The sequence below is a fragment of the Ambystoma mexicanum genome, chromosome 3p (assembly GCF_040938575.1).
Source record: "Ambystoma mexicanum isolate Mex_15411 chromosome 3p, UKY_AmexF1_1, whole genome shotgun sequence".
Taxonomy (NCBI): Eukaryota; Metazoa; Chordata; class Amphibia; order Caudata; family Ambystomatidae; genus Ambystoma; species Ambystoma mexicanum.
Genome location: NC_090925.1, coordinates 193713964 through 193734265, shown reverse-complemented (window position 1 = coordinate 193734265; position 20302 = coordinate 193713964). Strand labels below are relative to the sequence as shown.

The following is a 20302-nucleotide window of genomic DNA, read 5'->3' as shown; positions in this document are numbered from 1 at the left end:
AGCAGGGAGAGTTCAGGAGACAGATCAGAAGGGGCAGGGAGAGTTCAGGAGACAGAGAGATCAGAAGGGGCAGGGAGAGTTCAGGAGACAGAGATGAGAAGGGGCAGGGAGAGTTCAGGAGACAGAGAGATCAGAAGGGGCAGGGAGAGTTCAGGAGACCGAGAGATCAGACGGGGCAGGGAGAGTTCAGGGGACAGAGATGAGAAGGGGCAGGGAGAGTTCAGGAGACAGAGAGATCAGACGGGGCAGGGAGAGTTCAGGGGACAGAGATGAGAAGGAGCAGGGAGAGTTCAGGAGACAGAGATGAGAAGGGGCAGGGAGAGTTCAGGAGACAGAGAGATCAGAAGGGGCAGGGAGAGTTCAGGGGACAGAGATGAGAAGGGGCAGGGAGAGTTCAGGAGACAGAGAGATCAGAAGGGGCAGGGAGAGTTCAGGGGACAGAGATGAGAAGGAGCAGGGAGAGTTCAGGAGACAGAGATGAGAAGGGGCAGGGAGAGTTCAGGAGACAGAGAGATCAGAAGGGGCAGGGAGAGTTCAGGAGACAGAGATGATAAGGGGCAGGGAGAGTTCAGGAGACCGAGAGATCAGAAGGGGCAGGGAGAGTTCAGGAGACAGAGCGATCAGAAGGGGCAGGGAGAGTTCAGGAGACAGAGCTGAGAAGGGGCAGGGAGAGTTCAGGAGACAGAGAGATCAGAAGGGGCAGGGGGAGTTCAGGGGACAGAGATGAGAAGGGGCAGGGAGAGTTCAGGAGACAGAGAGATCAGACGGGGCAGGGAGAGTTCAGGGGACAGAGATGAGAAGGAGCAGGGAGAGTTCAGGAGACAGAGATGAGAAGGGGCAGGGAGAGTTCAGGAGACAGAGAGATCAGAAGGGGCAGGGAGAGTTCAGGAGACAGAGATGAGAAGGGGCAGGGAGAGTTCAGGAGACAGAGAGATCAGAAGGGGCAGGGAGAGTTCAGGAGACAGAGAGATCAGAAGGGGCAGGGAGAGGTCAGGAGACAGAGATGAGAAGGAGCAGGGAGAGTTCAGGAGACAGAGATGAGAAGGGGCAGGGGGAGTTCAGGAGACAGAGAGATCAGAAGGGGCAGGGAGAGTTCAGGAGACAGAGCGATCAGAAGGGGCGGGGAGAGTTCAGGAGACAGAGCTGAGAAGGGGCAGGGAGAGTTCAGGAGACAGAGAGATCAGAAGGGGCAGAGAGAGTTCAGGAGACAGAGATGAGAAGGGGCAGGGAGAGTTCAGGAGACAGAGATGAGAAGGAGCAGGGAGAGTTCAGGAGACAGAGATGAGAAGGGGCAGGGAGAGTTCAGGAGACAGAGAGATCAGAAGGGGCAGGGAGAGTTCAGGAGACAGAGCGATCAGAAGGGGCCGGGAGAGTTCAGGAGACAGAGCTGAGAAGGGGCAGGGAGAGTTCAGGAGACAGAGAGATCAGAAGGGGCAGGGAGAGTTCAGGAGACAGAGATGAGAAGGGGTAGGGAGAGTTCAGGAGACAGAGAGATCAGAAGGGGCAGGGAGAGTTCAGGAGACAGAGAGATCAGAAGGGGCAGAGAGAGTTCAGGGGACAGAGATGAGAAGGGGCAGGGAGAGTTCAGGGGACAGAGAGATCAGAACGGGCAGGGAGAGTTCAGGAGACAGAGATGAGAAGGGGCAGAGAGAGTTCAAGAGACAGAGATGAGAAGGGGCAGGGAGACTTCAGGAGACAGAGAAATCAGAAGGGGCAGGGACAGTTCAGAAGACAGAGATGAGAAGGGGCAGGGAGAGTTCAGGAGACAGAGAGATCAGAAGGGGTTAGGGAGAGTTCAGGAGACAGAGATCAGAAGGGGCAGGGAGAGTTCAGGAGACAGAGAGATCAGAAGGGGCAGGGAGAGTTCAGGAGACAGAGATGAGAAGGGGCAGGGAGAGTTCAGGAGACAAAGAGATCAGACGGGGCAGGGAGAGTTCAGAAGACATAGATGAGAAGGGGCAGGGAGCGTTCAGGAGACACAGAGATCAAAAGGGGCAGGGAGAGTTCAGGAGACAGAGATGAGAAGGGGCAGGGCGAGTTCAGGAGACAGAGAGATCAGAAGGGGCAGGGAGAGTTCAGGAGACAGAGATGAGAAGGGACAGGGAGAGTTCAGGAGACAGAGAGATCTGAAGGGGCAGGGAGAGTTCAGGAGACAGAGATGAGAAGGGGCGGGGAGAGTTCAGGAGACAGAGAGATCAAGTGGGGCAGGGAGAGTTCAGAAGACAGAGATGAGAAGGGGCAGGGAGAGTTCAGGAGACAGAGAGATCAGAAGGGGCAGGGACAGTTCAGGAGACAGAGAGATCAGAAGGGGCAGGGACAGTTCAGGAGACAGATATGAGAAGGAGCAGGGACAGTTCAGGAGGGAGTCCCGTCAAAGGTTCAAATCCAAAAAGATCGAATGCCATAGGGTCGAGTCAATAGGACCTAAAACAAAAGGGTCGAATTTTTTTTTTTTTTTTTGGGGGGGGGGTTTCCGTATAGGATAAAAAAAGAGGTTTTTACCACAAAAAAGGGGATTTTGGGGGGAACCCCCCCAAAATGTTTTTTTTTAAATCAACCCTTTTGTTTTCGGTCCTTTTGATCCGACCCTATTGTATTTCGATCCTTTTGATTCGATCCTTTGACCTATAACCGTTCAGGAGACAGAGAGATCAGGAGGGGCATGGAGAGTTCAGAAAGCAGAGATGAGAAGGGGCAGGGACAGTTCAGGAGACAGAGAGATCAGAAGGGGCAGGGAGAGTTCAGGAGACAGAGATGAGAAGGGGCAGGGACAGTTCAGGAGACAGAAATGAGAAGGGGCAGGGACAGTTCAGGAGACAGAGAGATCAGAAGGGGCAGGGAGAGTTCAGGAGACAGAGATGAAAAGGGGCAGGGACAGTTCAGGAGACAGAAATGAGAAGGGGCAGGGACAGTTCAGGAGACAGAGAGATTAGAAGGGGCAGGGAGAGTTCAGGAGACAGAGAGATCAGAAGGGGCAGGGAGATTTCAGGAGACAGAGATGAGAAGGGGCAGGGAGAGTTCAGGAGACAAATGAGAAGGGGCAGGGAGAGTTCAGGAGACACAGATGAGAAGGGGCAGGGAGAGTTCAGGAGACAGAGAGATCAGAAGGGGCAGGGAGAGTTCAGAAGACAGAGATGAGAAGGGGCAGGGAGAGCTCAGGAGACAGAGATGAGAAGGGGCATGGACAGTTCAGGAGACAGATATGAGAAGGGGCAGGGACAGTTCAGGAGACAGAGAGATGAGAAGGGGCAGGGAGAGTTCAGGAGACAGAGAGATGAGAAGGGGCAGGGAGAGTTCAGGAGACAGAGAGATGAGAAGGGACAGGGACAGTTCAGGAGACAGATATGAGAAGGGGCAGGGACAGTTCAGGAGACAGAGAGATGAGAAGGGGCAGGGAGAGTTCAGGAGACAGAGAGATGAGAAGGGGCAGGGAGAGTTCAGGAGACAGAGAGATGAGAAGGGACAGGGACAGTTCAGGAGACAGAGATGAGAAGGGGCAGGGAGAGTTCAGGAGACAGAGAGATCAGAAGAGGCAGGGAGAGTTCAGAAGACAGAGATGAGAAGGGGCAGGGAGAGTTCAGGAGACAGAGAGATGAGAAGGGACAGGGACAGTTCAGGAGACAGAGATGAGAAGGGGCAGGGAGAGTTCAGGAGACAGAGAGATGAGAAGGGGCAGGGAGACTTCAGGAGACAGAGAGATCAGAAGGGGCAGAGAGAGTTCAGGGGACAGAGATGAGAAGGGCAGGGAGAGTTCAGGAGACAGAGAGATCAGAACGGGCAGGGAGAGTTCAGGAGACAGAGATGAGAAGGGGCAGGGAGAGTTCAAGAGACAGAGATGAGAAGGGGCAGGGAGACTTCAGGAGACAGAGAAATCAGAAGGGGCAGGGACAGTTCAGAAGACAGAGATGAGAAGGGGCAGGGAGAGTTCAGGAGACAGAGAGATCAGAAGGGGTTAGGGAGAGTTCAGGAGACAGAGATCAGAAGGGGCAGGGAGAGTTCAGGAGACAGAGAGATCAGAAGGGGCAGGGAGAGTTCAGGAGACAGAGATGAGAAGGGGCAGGGAGAGTTCAGGAGACAGAGAGATCAGACGGGGCAGGGAGAGTTCAGAAGACAGATGAGAAGGGGCAGGGAGAGTTCAGGAGACACAGAGATCAAAAGGGGCAGGGAGAGTTCAGGAGACAGAGATGAGAAGGGGCAGGGCGAGTTCAAGAGACAGAGAGATCAAAAGGGGCAGGGAGAGTTCAGGAGACAGAGATGAGAAGGGGCGGGGAGAGTTCAGGAGACAGAGAGATCAGGTGGGGCAGGGAGGGTTCAGAAGACAGAGATGAGAAGGGGCAGGGAGAGTTCAGGAGACAGAGAGATCAGAAGGGGCAGGGACAGTTCAGGAGACAGAGAGATCAGAAGGGGCAGGGACAGTTCAGGAGACAGATATGAGAAGGAGCAGGGACAGTTCAGGAGGGTGTCTCGTCAAAGGTTCAAATCCAAAAAGATCGAATGCCATAGGGTCGAGTCAATAGGACCTAAAACAAAAGGGTCGCATTTTTTTTTTTTTTTTTTTTTTGGGGGGGGTTTCCGTATAGGATAAAAAAAGAGGTTTTTACCACAAAAAAGGGGATTTTGGGGGGAACCCCCCCCAAAATGTTTTTTTAAAATCAACCCTTTTGTTTTCGGTCCTTTTGATCCGACCCTATTGTATTTCGATCCTTTTGATTCGATCCTTTGACCTATAACCGTTCAGGAGACAGAGAGATCAGAAGGGGCAGGGAGAGTTCAGGAGACAGAGATGAGAAGGGGCAGGGACAGTTCAGGAGACAGAAAGATCAGAAGGGGCAGGGAGAGTTCAGGAGACAGAGATGAGAAGGGGCAGGGACAGTTCAGGAGACAGAAATGAGAAGGGGCAGGGACAGTTCAGGAGACAGAGAGATCAGAAGGGGCAGGGAGAGTTCAGGAGACAGAGATGAGAAGGGGCAGGGACAGTTCAGGAGACAGAAATGAGAAGGGGCAGGGACAGTTCAGGAGACAGAGAGATGAGAAGGGGCAGGGAGAGTTCAGGAGACAGAGAGATCAGAAGGAGCAGGGAGAGTTCAGGAGACAGAGATGAGAAGGGGCAGGGAGAGTTCAGGAGACAAATGAGAAGGGGCAGGGAGAGTTCAGGAGACACAGATGAGAAGGGGCAGGGAGAGTTCAGGAGACAGAGAGATCAGAAGGGGCAGGGAGAGTTCAGAAGGCAGAGATGAGAAGGGGCAGGGAGAGCTCAGGAGACAGAGAGATCAGAAGGGGCAGGGAGAGTTCAGGAGACAGAGATGAGAAGGGGCATGGACAGTTCAGGAGACAGATATGAGAAGGGGCAGGGACAGTTCAGGAGACAGAGAGATGAGAAGGGGCAGGGAGAGTTCAGGAGACAGAGAGATCAGAAGGGGCACGGAGAGTTCAGAAGACAGATATGAGAAGGGGCAGGGAGAGTTCAGAAGACAGAGATGAGAAGGGGCAGGGAGAGTTCAGGAGACAGAGATGAGAAGGGGCAGGGAGAGTTCAGGAGACAGAGAGATGAGAAGGAGCAGGGAGAGTTCAGAAGACAGAGATGAGAAGGGGCAGGGAGAGCTCAGGAGACAGAGATGAGAAGGAGCAGGGAGAGTTCAGGAGACAGAGAGATCAGACGGGGCAGGGAGAGTTCAGGGGACAGAGATGAGAAGGGGCAGGGAGAGTTCAGGAGACAGAGATGAGAAGGGGCAGGGAGAGTTCAGGAGACAGAGAGATGAGAAGGGGCAGGGAGAGTTCAGGAGACAGAGCTGAGAAGGGGCAGGGACAGTTCAGGAGACAGAGAGATGAGAAGGGGCAGGGAGAGTTCAGGAGACAGAGATCAGAGGGGGCAGGAACTGTTCAGGAGACAGAGAGATTGGCATGAGGTCATACAGGGCAGGGATGTGTAAGCCTACGAACAGTTCAGGGTGCAGAGAGATGGGAACACAGGCATTACACATTATGGATTCATCATCATTGTTTTACTTCACACTTCACACAAACAGCTGCATCAAAATCTACAGGATCAGCTGTTTTCCATACTTGCATACCCAAACACCACCTGCCTAAGTACAAATCATGGCCCACAGGTGTGAACCACTCTTCTGCTGGGCTAAACATGCCAGCGGTAATTAGATGGACGCAGACCTTCCTCAGATGTGCTGTCCCATAGATCTGAATGGCAGGTGGTGAGATGAAACCACAGGCCCACTCCTCTTTATTCAGTGCTGTTGGGATGCAATTTGAGACTGCTTTCAGCAAACGCCCATACACACTGTACCATTTATAGCAACATTTTGGTCATGCATGTGGTTGCCATGAAAGCCGTCAATGCACCTACTGAGACTTTCTTCCACACGAGTGTGTGCTCTAGCACCTTTGGGCGTTCCTATGCGCAGAATGGGATTACCATAATAAAGCATCTTGGGCACAATGAACCGGACAGACTCAAAGCATATGGCAAAATGCTACTTTATTATCTGTTCAATAAAGTAGGGAGACCTGCCGAAACAACAACTCGTAGTCCACACACTCTCAACTACATTTAAGTTACACAAAGACTTTATACCTCGATGTATGTCAGCTATGACATCAGCTTACGTGGCAAATAATAAAACCTTTCGGGTGGAGCGATTGGTTAGGGGAACATATATACCCATAGCTTCTATAAGTTTAGTAACGTCATTGGCTGCCCTTCACCTAGTAGTCAACTTCCCTCTAACTACGTATAATATAGATTATAGCAGCATAACAGCAGCAGAATGGCTTCTGCAACAGTGCATGGTACACCATCACACAGGCCCTCTAATTGGTTGACATTCTCTCCCAACCTTGGACATTCAGCTCGCTAGCAGCACGTAAGCCAAATGAAACCCAGGTTGAGGGAACAACGTCAGGCTACTGCCCACTTGCCCAATTAGTCCACCATCTCTCATTAGCCAAGCCTTCAGCCAAGGCTTTTCCTTTGTACTTGACCTTGCATGATGTTCTCTTCTCTGGAACTTTAAATGGAGTTAAAGTACAGTGTAATCTTCATCTGCAGCTTATGAATAGGCCTTGTTTTCTGGTCTTACACCACATGTGATGAGACCATGGTTTTGTCCATATCGCCTTTTATTTAGTGCTATTTGATTCAATTATGTCGGGCGCCATTACCATCTTCGGCCTCTGGAGACTTGGTTGCTCCATCTCACATATGCTTTCTGCATCTTTAATTCGCAATATTTGGCAATCACAAATGTTTGTTCGTTACTTTATCTAAGAGAAATATGGTCTGCATACATCGCTTATCCTCGTTCACTCCCTTTGTGCTTCGCAGTTGCTTCTTGTTGTGGCGTCCCTGATCTCTAGCCAACAGCAATTCTTTGTTCATGGACAGATTTGTATTGCCAGCCTCTATCCGCTCTGCAGTCCTGGTCTCTCTCCTTAGAGCCTTGTGCTTACTATTATTCAAAGCCGACGTCCATCTTTTCAACATGGCCGCTTCACCCATGTTATATTTTTGACTGCAGCATGCTTTTACGTGGCTCATCTACCTTGCGTTTCTTTGTATACACATTTACTTCATCTGGTTACTTATCTCGTTTGTATATATGGTTTCTTCTTTCTCGTATATATGTTTACTTTGCTTCTTCAGTTACATCTCAATTCTTTAAGTATTCTCATATCATTTTGGTGCATCACTGTGTCTTCTCCTTATGACATCACTTTGCATCTGTCAGATTTTCTTTACAGCTCTTCAATATTCAGCGGTGTCTGCAACTCTCCTGCTACCACTTCTGTTTGAGGGTTCATTGGGTGTGGTTGTCTGAGTGCATATCGTTTCTCATATACTCGATGCAGTATTGGAATTATACCTGGTGTCATGCACAGTGTCTTCTTGTTCTTCATCCAGTATGTCGGAGGTGATGGGCCGGGTTCTATGAATGACCTACACGTCTGCTTTTCTACAGGGGGGGGGCCCTGTGACTGTCACCCCTTATCAATAATGCCAAGAATAAGTACAAAATGAATAGTCCCAGTAAATCAAACCATTGCCCACACAATTCCTTAACCCAGGAACAACCAGAACAATGCTTTTCCCGAAGTTGCTTCGATAATATCTGAGGTTTGGCAGATGGAAGATGACGCATACAGAGTCGGGCCCCTCCCCAATGATTCCAATGTAAGGCAGCCTGGAGGCTGCTGCCAGTGAGTGGGGTCCACTGTATGACAGCAACATGATACATCAGCGGGTGCCTCTACCTGTGGCGAGCTTCTCCGGGGGTCCCAGGCACCTCTGGTTATGCAGAGGAGCAGTAGAAGAAACTCAGAAGTCTTTATTCCCTATCTTGGCATCAGGGGTCTTGCTAGGTCTGGAAAAGACCCGGGGCTATACTAATCTCGGGACTGGGGGCTAGCTAGCCTTTTGGTTGTAGCTGCTATGATTTTATCCGGGGCTACAACCAAAAGACCAGGGGCTATAGCCCCCTTAGCCCCCCCTCCTAGCAACACCTGTGCTTGGCATAGTGCAGGTGTTCACACAGCCATTGCAGCATTCCCCTGACCTGTTTGCTGCTGATGCTCCTGAGTGCAGTGCCATCCATCGAGCTAACCAGCTAAGAGCTGGCATCTGTTTGATATTTTTAAATATTTAGCTACGCTTTCTTAACACAGAGAAAGCAATATAACAGCGACGACTGGAAATAGAATGTCCTATGCATTCTCTGAACAGTGCATCAGCTTCTTGCTCTGCCCTGGTGTTCTCATTAATAAGAACACTTCTCCATCTCACTGTGTCATTCCCTTTTAGAAATGTCCATGTTTTAGTTTGGGTTATTAGGTGGCAGAACCCCCTAGAAGCAAAACTATTACTTTAGAGTACACGTAGGGAGAAATGGCATAAGAGGAGGGTCACACAGCTTGTAGGGCGTGTTTAGTTATTTGTTGACCATCCACTGACCTCCAATGGAAACGCTAATCATTATGGCCATTGCCACTGAGTTCCTGCCCCTCCCTGTCCAAAACTCCTCCTCCTGTGGACTCTTTGAGCTTGCTTTAATCAAGCCTTATCATCAGATTTTGGACTCAAAGTGCCTGCCAGTGGTATTTCAAAGCAGCCGTCTGAGAGTTAATGACTTAATTGTAACTGTAAACACAGTATTCGTGTAATTAAAATGTCTCAACCAGGTCTCCCTTCAGCCACTCGATTTATAAGCACTATGTGTGTCCTACACTCTACTCCTGTTAAAAACAAGTTTTGGCAAAGCCAACAGTTTTGGCCTGTCTATATTAGGCATTTACCAGGCACTGCTATTATAAACCCAGGTACTCGCACCATTTTCTCACCTGCTACCATCAATGGCCAGTTAATACCACTACAGGGGGTGGGAGGGGGGGGGTAATAAAGCTAGGAAAAAAGGGTGCTTGAGGGGGGACATTGCAAAATAAAAAAGAGAAGATTTTTCAACATGTTTTCCTTATTTATCCTTCACTGAAAAAGTTTTCGTTATTTATTTATTCGTTATAAACACATGGAACCGTTTCCTAGTTCCTAGCTCCTGTTTACCGTTCCGTGCTCTTGTTGCCTTGGGCCTTCCTTATCGCGGCTGCATGCCTTGTATTCCTGTCCGGCTCTTTGTATCTGCTAAGGGTCCTTACGAGTTTCTCCGGTGCTTCTGGGTGTACATTTGTATAAAAGGAGGCAAACTGTTCCCCTTCCTTTGTCTGGTCTTATCTCTACCCCACAGTGCATTCAAAGCCACAGGCTGCTGACTGCTGTTTCATCCAAAAGCATGGACTATATGTTCCAGCTGGGTCACATAGGTTTCTCTCCTTGTTTGCGCTTTAGGGTCGAGTCCCAAGAGTCACCCTTCTTGCCCTACTGCCATCGGATTGGAAGGTGATGATCGGCCAGAGTAATCTGGAGTAAGGCACAGAGCTTCCCTATGATCCCGGGTATAGTCTCAAGTGAAAACCGTGTGCACTGCTAGTGGGACTCCAGATTGTTAATAGCTCATTGTGTGGCCATCCAGATGCTTTCGACTACAGCTCCCATGTGCTTTCACCCCTGACTATGCTGGCTAGGGATCATGGGAGTTGGAGTCCAAAACATCTGGAAGAACACAATATGAGTAACTTCTAGTTTATGCGCCCCATGTCTACTTGGTCAGGATTGCATTCTGCCATCTTCTCTTGTCTCCTTGGTCTTGCCGTTTGCCTCTCTCCTGCTGCACGCGCTTTCCCTGTGGCTTTACGGCACCTGTGTAGGTTCCTCCCCGCCGCGCTTACACTTGCCTCAGTCCAGCCCATGGGTAGTGCCATGTCCGGTTATGCAAGTGGCACTGATCCTGGCCACCACCCCACTGTCTCGTGCATATTGACCCTAGTCTGGTATATGCTTAGCAAGCATTGCTCCTAAATTGATGCATTTCAGTGCTGCATACAAAACAGCCAACACTGAATTGTTTTCAGCAGTGTATCCAGATGTGGAATAGACTAGGTTGCCATCTGGAGGTAGCAGGGTACGACTGGCGGTACCCGGGTAGTGCTGATGTGGAGCAGAGGCATAATGCAATAGCACTAGGGTGGCAGCTGGAGGTTCTAGGGTGGCATCCCATGGCACTGGGGTTGGGGAGCTGGTGGTACTGGGCTAGAGGGCAGCTAGAGGTAGTGGAATAGAAGTAAAGTGGGACTGGGATGAACTCAGGGGTCAACTCCGAAAAAAGAGTGCGGGGACTCATTAACATACCAATTGAATGTGGCGTCGAAAGAAGTGGTGGGACTCTGTCCACCCGCTTGTTCTCTGAACTTGAGCCCTGGATGTACTAGCAGAGAGCCTAGAAGCCCTGTGGAGGGTCTCCGTGTGACTGGGTTGGCACCTCTCGCAAAACACTGGGGCGTCTGAATGAAACAGGCTTGTGCCCTCCTGGGGCAGAGACTCACCCTTCTTCAGGACCCCCTGCCCGGGGCCGCAGGCTTGGATCTTGATGCAGTCGCATGTGCTCTTGTGGTCGGGCGGCTCCCGGCAGGTGAACCCCTTGCTGCAGGCACACTGGGTGTCATGGGTGGCAGTGCAGTTAGCCACCACTTCATGGTGTGAATCTGGGGAGCAAAGACATCAAAGATGTTAACCTGCTCATCCTACAAAGTACTGCCCCCAAGTCCACCATCGCCCCTCTTCCCCCAATACACACACTGGTGCCAGTGTCTGTGCCCTTTGGCTAAGAGTGCATACGCTGGGTATGGGTTTATGCGGGTACAATGCATGTATGACCTTTTTGCCAAGAGTTTCCATCAAGGACTCAAAATGCAGATGCGGGTGCAACTATGCAGAGAAACCTCTGCAATGCATTTTTGTTTTGGCAGCTCATGGCACCGAATGAAGCACTTTGGGGTCGTTTGCATGTTATGCGCTGTCTGTGTTTAGGTGCGGGGGTTGCTGTGTCTGTGTGTCTCAGTGAAGTGCTTTGAATGTTGGTAGCATGATAGGTGGTATGCAGAGCCGGCCCTGGAGGGAGGAGGGCGAGCCGGGCGACCGCCCGGGGCGCCACGCCCCCTAGGGCGCCTTTTGCCCCCGCCACTCCAGCTTGGGGGAGTCTTTCAAGGGCTCCCCGAGCTGGCGTTGTGGGAAAAGGCGCAGTAGGCGGCCTTTTACTGTAAAATGTGCCCACGGCGGCGGGTGCATTTAAATGCGCACCACCGCCGTGGGCACTTTTCACAAGAAAAGCCGCCATTAGGCCCCCCACCACGCAAGCTCTGGGGTGTCTTTCAAGGGCTCCCCCGAGCTGGCATGGTGGCAGAAGGCATGACAGGCGCCTCATTGTCATTGACTGACCCGCAGCGGCGGGCTCATTCAAAGTCAATGGGGTGCTGACGCGCCCTATTTAACCTCCTCGCCAGAGGCCCTCTTGGCCCCGCCCCCTTCCGCCCCGCCCCCTGTCAACCTGTTCACAGTGGGTGAGGGCGTCAATTCGCCCAGGGCGCTGCTGCCCTTAAGGCCGGCCCTGGTGGTATGCCTGTCTGTAAAGTGCTCTTAGTACAGCTTGAATGGACCCTGCTATGTTTGTATTTGTAAAGTGCTTCAAATCCAGTTTAGTTACATGAAAGGTGCTATGTGTGTGTTTATAAAGTGCTTTCGGATCAGTTTTACATGAGTGGCACTTCTGTGTTTGTAAAGTGCTCTGGGTATAGTTTGTATGAAAGGTGGCACTTTTGTGTTTGTAAAGTGCTCTGGGTATTGTTTGTCTGAAAGGTGGCACTTCTGTGTTTGTAAAGGGCTTTGGGAGCAGTTTGTATGGAAGGTGTCATGCCGGTGTGTGTAAAGTGCTTTGAATACAGTTTACATGAAAGTCGTTATGTATGTGTTTGTAATGTGGTTTGCCTATAGTTTGCATGGTAGGTACTCTGAACGCGATTGTAAAGCGCTTTAGCTACCATTTCAATTGAAGGTTATGTGCCTGTGTTTGTAAAGTGCTTTGGTTACAGTTTACACGAAAGGTGGTCTGTATGTGTCTGTAAAGTGCTTTGGATGTGGTTGGGTGTAAGGAGTTATGTCTGTGTTTGTAGAGAGCCTTAGCTACAGTTCACATGAAAGGTGCTATGCCTCTGTTTATGAAGTGTTGTGGGTATAATGGGTATGAAAGGAGTTGTGGCTGTGTTTGTTAAGTGCTTCAGCTGCAGTTTACATGGAAGGTGCAATGCCCGCGTTTGTAAAGTACTATGGATACATTTTACTTGAAAGGTGGTATGCATATGTTTGTAAAGTGCATTTTCCATTAAGTATCGGGGGTCATTACGACCTTGGAGGTAACCATGCCGCAATTTGTGGCATGGTCACCCCCTTACCGGGTACCGGGTCAGGGTTCCTTGAATGAGGAATTACCAGGCCATTCCGACCTTGGAGGGCCTGGTAATTCCCCATTCAGGAAACCCAGACCCTGAACATCCCCATTCCCATTCGAGCCCCCATAGGGCTCAATGGGAATAGGGAGGGAGTTAACAACGGGCCCGTTAACAACAGGCCTGTTGTTTGCTCGCTGGTCTGCTAGCGGGACCCGGTAAGGGCACCTGGCTTTACAGGCGCCCTTTGCGGGTCCCGCGAGCACACCTCGTAATGCGGCGGTAGTGGTTTAACGGGGCCGGCACCATTAGCGGCGCCGTTAAACCCCTACCGCCAAGCTTGTAATGAGCCCATAATCTTTGTTCTACATGCACTGTGTGGAGCCCGTGCATGAAACACACCACCAGTGACCCACCGTCGCAGAAAGAGCAGGGCCGGCACTTCAGCATGTAGTTTTCATGGTCCATATATTCTCTCTGCCCGCATGGATCACAGATGGTGTCGTCAGCTGCACTGCTGCAATCCGCACGCTTGTAGGTCCCTGCAACAAAAACCAATTCTAGCTTTCAAGAAACCTGTAAGATGCCTAAACAGAGACTTGTTTTCTTTTTGATTTAGCTGATGTTACTCAACTAGTTCAATCATTAATTTCACAATCTTTCCATCAAATCAAATTAAAACATGAATATCAAATTAATTTGTACAGCAACAAGATATAACATATAAAAGGAAAAATAACAACAATAATCTTATGAATGAGCATTCATGTGACTGGACATCCTCCAAATGGAATCATACTAAATAAAGTAAAATTTGGACATACACGCCAAATCGATATCACATCATAAAATCGTACAATCGTACAATCCAATCCCATCTCAGATCAGATGTCATGCTGATTGCTTATGAATCTTAAAATACTCATGCTGACATTAGTATTGAGTGCAGGTAATTCTTAGATCGTGCCAACTGCTTAACCAAAACCTCACTCTGCTCATTCAAATTCAAGGCAGTCAGAACATTAGCAATACGGATACTCATAACAGTGGTTGCCAAAATCGTCGTCCACCTATTTTCTGGGCTCATGCTACCAAAGTAATCCATATGTTTAACAAAATGTATCTTTCTCAGCTCCATAACGGGCAGACAATCCACAATTAGGTGTTCCAATGTTTATTTAACTAACAAATCAGAACAGAAACAAGAGTAATTATCTTCAGGCTTAATGATTCTCCTCCGCGCCAATACATCTCGTGTTGGCCACAGATGAAAGCATAAGCGTAGAATCGCAGCTCTGATTTGTGGTGAAGGAGCCCTGCACAAATATGTTTCTATATCTCTGAACTTTTGGGGACCAAACCAACAATTGTTAAAGTCCTTATATGTGAGGCATCGTGTTCTTGTTTCGATCCATTCTATCATATAAACCTTGTCTTTGGCTCGATCCGGGTTCGTGGTGAGAATGCCAATTGTTAAATCTGCCTTTGCCAAGACTCCAAAGATGTATTTAATCCATTTCTGCACAAATTCATGTGATGAAGACATCATTTAATTTGACAGTATTGTCAGAATAGTATCATTCTTTGCAGAGAGTAAACACTTTCGAAATAAGGCACACAGGCGCCTTTATACATTAGCCATTAACGAAGTGAGCCCCAACTCATAACGCAGCCATGGTCCTGGGGTGCATTATGGAAGATGAAGAACAAGTCTCCAAAATGTGTCCTCTAATTTATTAAGATATGTCATCGAGATTATTTTATTAGTCTCCATTCCATATAAAATCGTAGGAGTTACTTTCTGAAGCCAATATATTATGGCCAATTTAATGGAAAATGTGCCAAATTTATAGAGGATTAACCTTGTCTGTGATATGGCTGTGGTTAGTTTATGCTCAATTATTCTCAATTGTGAGTTGGCATCCCATCAAACAACAGCCCCCGATATACATACTTTGGAACAGTCTCTATACTCGCACTCTCAATCTTCCAATCCATCCTACTTCTATTCGTATTTCTAGGTGCATAGACCACTATCTGGGTTTTTTGCCGATTAATAATTAATTATTTGTGATCAAGATAGGCACTTAGTGCTCGCAATAGATTTTGTAACCCTATTGGAGTCTTTGAAACTAGTACCATGTTGTCTGTGTACCATAAGGCCCTAATGCCAATCCCATTCATTCTTGGAGAATCCGAGCACGCATTCAAAAAAGCTTGTTTCACATCATGGATGAAAAAATGAAAGATGGCTGAAGCAAGAATACATCCCTGCTTCAGCCCTCTTGCTGTTGAAATTGCTGATGATAGCAGGCCCATCATGGACAACCTAATTTGTATTATTGTGGCCCAATGTAAGGCATATATGATGTCACGTAATGATGCCGGGCACTCTGCATTGACCAACTATGTCATTAGTTTTACTCTCAAGACCGAGTCAAAAGCAGAGTGCAAATCGCGAAACACAAAATAGATCGGTTGTTTTGAAGTGTGCGCCTGTGCTTTAAGGGCATTAAGTATAAGCAGATTCACCGCCGTCCCCATACCCACCACAAATCCCGTCTGGTTTGGATCGCGTTCTTCACACATCTGTGTCCATAAGCTAAAATCTCTCAATATTAATCTTGAGAAGATTTTGCCTGGAGCATCGAGCAATGCAATTGGACGATAACTCGTATCCGCTCCGCGATCGCCCTTTTTGAAAATCAGGACGATCAACGACGAGCGCCACGACGTTGGTAAGTTACGAGTGCTTAGGAACTTTTGAAAGAGGTTATGGAGAATGATTGCCCATTGTTTTGGTTTCTGTTTGAACATAAAATTGTTCAAGACATCAGGCCCTGCTGCACGAGATAAAGAAGACTTGTGTGTGAGCTCTTCCACTATGTCCTCTGAGCACTCCAGTGTCTAACATGATGTTGTGATGTTGTTTGGATTTCATACTAATGTTGTTCAAATCTCTCATCAGCACACAGATGTGAAAAGTGAGGCAACCACTGAGATTCTGATACACCGTTCAATTGTGTGCTCACTTGACTCTGTAAGGTACATTTACTAAGCAAACCCCATACTTGTGAAGAGTTTTTATTATGCAAGGATGACATAAAGGATTTGCTATCATTTTGGAATAGTCTAGCTTTTCTTGCACGTGTCCAATTACGATACCTGCATCTGGCAGATCTAATAGCTTGTTCTCGTTCGCCAGCAGGGAGTCTGCGAATGGACCTTATTTCTCTCCTATGAGCTCTTGTTTGTTGAAGAAGAAAATCAAAGCTATGTGTGTGTTTAGCACCTCAAACAGCATTGGTAATATATCTTTTTTCTGAATGAAGACAAAACATCCACATATGAATCAAAATTACTCCAAGACTGTTGGCTCGTGATGATAGAGTACGGTCTGACCATCTGAAGCGTGTTTTAGCATTATTGATGGTCAACACCTAATGGGCCCAGAGTTGATCATTACCAACGGAATAATCAACCCATGGCCAGTGTAATGTGAAGAGATGATGATCACTAAGTGTCTGCTGTATGACTTCAAATTTTGTTACCGTTTTAAATAATACATCACTCATGTAACCATAATCAGTGGTGGACTTTGAAGAACTCTCTGCCACGTATGGTGTGATGGAATGTCACCCGGTATCGATCCATTTGCCATTCTCAGGTTTCTATCTCCCATAAAGTTAATCCATCTCAGTGCATCCTGTGACTGTCTGGTTTTTTTCAAATCAACACAGTTAAGATTTAAATCTCCCACCAAAAGTGTTGCCATGATGTCATTAGCTTTAGCTACCAGTTCTAATACACTAGACAGATCTATATAAAAGGCATCATCTGAGATACCCGCGGGATTTCGATACGGGCTGATTATTTACAACAACAAGACTTCAAATCAGTGATGGGTGACCCGTCTCATATGCCATCCAAACCTGCCCACAACAAGGAGGGCTCGCATCTGTGCAAACGATTCCAATCACTCAAAATGACCCCTGAGCAGAATATTTGCTGGCTTGACGTAGCTAAAACGTAGACAACTCATTCTGTTTTTCCTTCATGTTTATTTTTGGTTGTAGTGGCGCCGGAACCAAAGCTATTGCATTGCAGTGCAGATAGGAGGGAGATGTGAGGAGGGACACACAGCTTGTGACTGTTGCTGGGTTATTTCTGCACCCATTGACTGCACATGGCCGTGCTAATCCCTGTGCCACTCTCCGCCCAAAGCAAATCCTCCTGGGATCTCTTCGAACCACCTCTATCGTGGAATTACTAGAATGTGCTGTATGTGGCCTGCCAGTGTTATTTCTGAGAAGTCTTCTGCGTTAATTCCAGCTGTATAAAAGTACCTGCTGTTTAAGTGTGTGTTCAGCCACTTTAGTTACAAGCAATATGTGTGTCCTTGTATTTGTTCCTCGCACTGAAGTCCTGCTAAAGACAACCATTGGCAAAGATAACAGTTGTGGCTGCTGTATAGGTATTAGATGCTTATTTGACAGACACTGGCATCATTTGCCCATTTAATCACATCATTTTCTAGATGTTGCCATTTTATGGACAGGAAGTACCGATATGGTGGTGTCTGCCAAATGTCTATCCCTTTTCTACATAAAAGCCAAACCTGTTGGTTTTGCGGATGCTTTTGGATTTGGCTAATATAAGGTTTGCAAGCCATGTATTGAGGCAAAGCTATTGCCATGGAGAGAGAGAAGGAGCTGGCACGATGATATGCACAAGCATAGGTTCCCAGGCTCCCATGCACTCCACACAAATAGTCATGGTAGTAGGTTACCCCACAGACCACCCTGCCATCCCTGCCCAAACCATGCCCACTATCAGAGTCTCATTTCTCCTGGTATCAATCAGCAGCACTCCCATGGGCTCGTGGTGGTCAGGGAGCCCATGCCAGGTGCAGCTGATTGACGGAAATGCAAGCTTTTAAAGTGGAATCCATGAGAGGCAGGTTGGGCAGCGTGCCGAGTTGGCAGCGATTGGGGAGGGAAGTTATCCACGGGCATAGTTTCTCTGCCAGAGCCAGAGATAATGGCGTGCAACAGCAGCTGGCATGATTGTATGTAGCGCTGGGACATGGAAGAGTTGCATCTGGGGGCGCAGGACCTTTGTTTCCCAGTTCTACCTCCAGTAAGGTGTATCCTAGTCTAATGCTCACCTTAGCTCAGCCCAGTTCCCATAGCTCAACCCTACTCCTCACGCATCCTAGCTCAAATCTCACCCACCAAAACAGCTCAGCCCAGCAGAGCATCCTAGCACACTCCGGTTGATTCAGCCTCGCCCCCAAGCTCAGCATCACACGCCGCCAGCTCCTCGCCCCACGTCCCAGGCTTGAGCAAGCTCACACTGCCTAATCCAGACATAGTGCCTAGAAGCCTCTGCCCACCCAAGTCGCAAAGATGTACTCAGCAGCGCCCCCCCTTGCCCCCAAATAGAGGTACCTGGTCACCAAGGCAGCGGTCTCTGGTCTCCCAACCCCTGCAGAGGTGGGTTTTTGGGCAGCCCCCCCATTTACACTGTGTGGCTGATAAGATAGGCAAGGCCTGTCCTGGGTACAGGTGGACCCTAAAGAGAAATGACTGGCAGAATATGCACTGCTAGGCCTGAAAGGGAAACCTGGATGGAACATGTGCTTTTACATTACAAGTATTCCTATGGGCAGCCACTGTCTTGTGCCTTCCCGCCTTCTGCTAGACGCTTGATTCTAAGGCTCTGTGTGATGACTGCAAAATAATTACTGCGAATGCCCGAAAGGTCGAATGTATTTGTTCCTTTTTGTTCACTTTTTTCACAGTTAAATGTGAGGGGCGTCCCTGTATAACCCCCCTCGCTCCCGCCACCTGCACCACCCCATACCGAATTAATACGCCTACCCCACTTACCATCAATTTGTGTGAAAACAGGTGCAAAAAACACCCCATTTTCCGCCCGGCAGTAATGGGATTGGACATGTTTGTCCTATCCCGTTTTTAATGGGCGGGAATGTTCGAGAACAGCAGCTTTGCTGATCGGCCCATCCCCCAGATCCTGTTTACCAGATGATTCACCTGTGACAGTTGGGAAAGGTTACATTGGGGGTTTTCCACTCTCACTAGCCCTGTAATGGAGGACAGCTCCTTGCCTCCCCCCCACCTCTGAAAGGGACAACCCACCTGTGTCTAGCTGCACGCTGTCAGTCAAACCTGCATTTATTTATTTCATTTTATGGGCACAAAAAATGTTCTGTAATTTCAATAATTGTTTATGCTGCTGTGTCATTTTAATATTAGGTGTTATGTTTTATGTTTTAAAGGCTATTATGCAGTTAGCACTTCATTTAAAATGTATTGTGTGTAGATTGGGTGTTGCTAACCTTGTATAGATACTGGTACTGTCCTGATCCCCCTCCCCCCGCCACCACTTCCACTTGGTCTGTCCCTTTGGCTATTTTAATCCAATCACTAGGTCTTGGGTGTGGCTTTTTCCCTGGGGAATTTCTAGATAGATTCTGCATCAACCTGTGTTATGCTGTCAGGCCTGCCCATGGCCTGTCCCCCTGCTGCTGCAGGCCTGTCCCCCTGCTGCTGGGGGCCTGTCCCCCTGCTGCTGGAGGCCTGTCCCCCTGCTGCTGGGGGCCTGTCCCCTGCTGCTGAGGACCTGTCCCCTGCTGCTGGAGGCCTGTCCTCCTGCTGCTGGGGGCCTGTCCCCTGCTGCTGGAGGCCTGTCCCCCTGCTGCTGGGGGCCTGTCCCCTGCTGCTGGAGGCCTGTCCCCCTGCTGCTGGAGGCCTGTCCCCCTGCTGCTGGGGGCCTGTCCCCTGCTGCTGGAGGCCTGTCCCCCTGCTGCTGGGGGCCTGTCCCCTGCTGCTGGAGGCCTGTCCCCCTGCTGCTGGAGGCCTGTCCCCTGCTGCTGAGGACCTGTCCCCTGCTGCTGGAGGCCTGTCCCCCTGCTGCTGGGGGCCTGTCTCCTGCTGCTGAGGGCCTGTCCCCTGCTGCTGGAGGCCTGTCCCCCTGCTGCTGGAGGCCTGTCCCCCTGCTGCTGGGGGCCTGTCCCCTGCTGCTGGAGGCCTGTCCCCCTGCTGCTGGGGGCCTGTCCCCTGCTGCTGAGGACCTGTCCCCTGCTGCTGGAGGCCTGTCCCCCTGCTGCTGGGGGCCTGTCTCCTGCTGCTGAGGGCCTGTCCCCTGCTGCTGGAGGCCTGTCCCCCTGCTGCTGGAGGCCTGTCCCCCTGCTGCTGGGGGCCTGTCCCCTGCTGCTGGAGGCCTGTCCCCCTGCTGCTGGGGGCCTGTCCCCTGCTGCTGGAGGCCTGTCCCCCTGCTGCTGGAGGCCTGTCCCCTTGGCAGACCGTGAGTGATTGCTGCTTTCCATCTGCAGGTGCTGTGGTCCCTGACTTCATGTAAGCACTCTGCCTCATGTGGGAGCTGCTCTTGTGAGTATCCTCCAGGCTTTGCACAATTCCCTTTTCTTTGCAGCTCTTCT

General features: G+C 49.4%; 1 protein-coding gene across 2 annotated transcripts in view; it reads right to left on the bottom strand.

Annotated features, from left to right (window-relative positions):
• LOC138580234 (uncharacterized) overlaps positions 1–20302 on the bottom strand; it is a 226451-nt gene that overhangs the window by 134187 nt on the left and 71962 nt on the right. For both annotated transcript variants that reach the window (XM_069650609.1, XM_069650608.1), the window contains exons 2-3: positions 13257–13382; positions 10945–11103 (exon numbers count right to left, since the gene is read on the bottom strand). In XM_069650609.1, coding sequence (XP_069506710.1) covers positions 10945–11103; positions 13257–13382 — 285 coding nt within the window. The remainder of the gene's footprint in view (positions 1–10944; positions 11104–13256; positions 13383–20302) is intronic.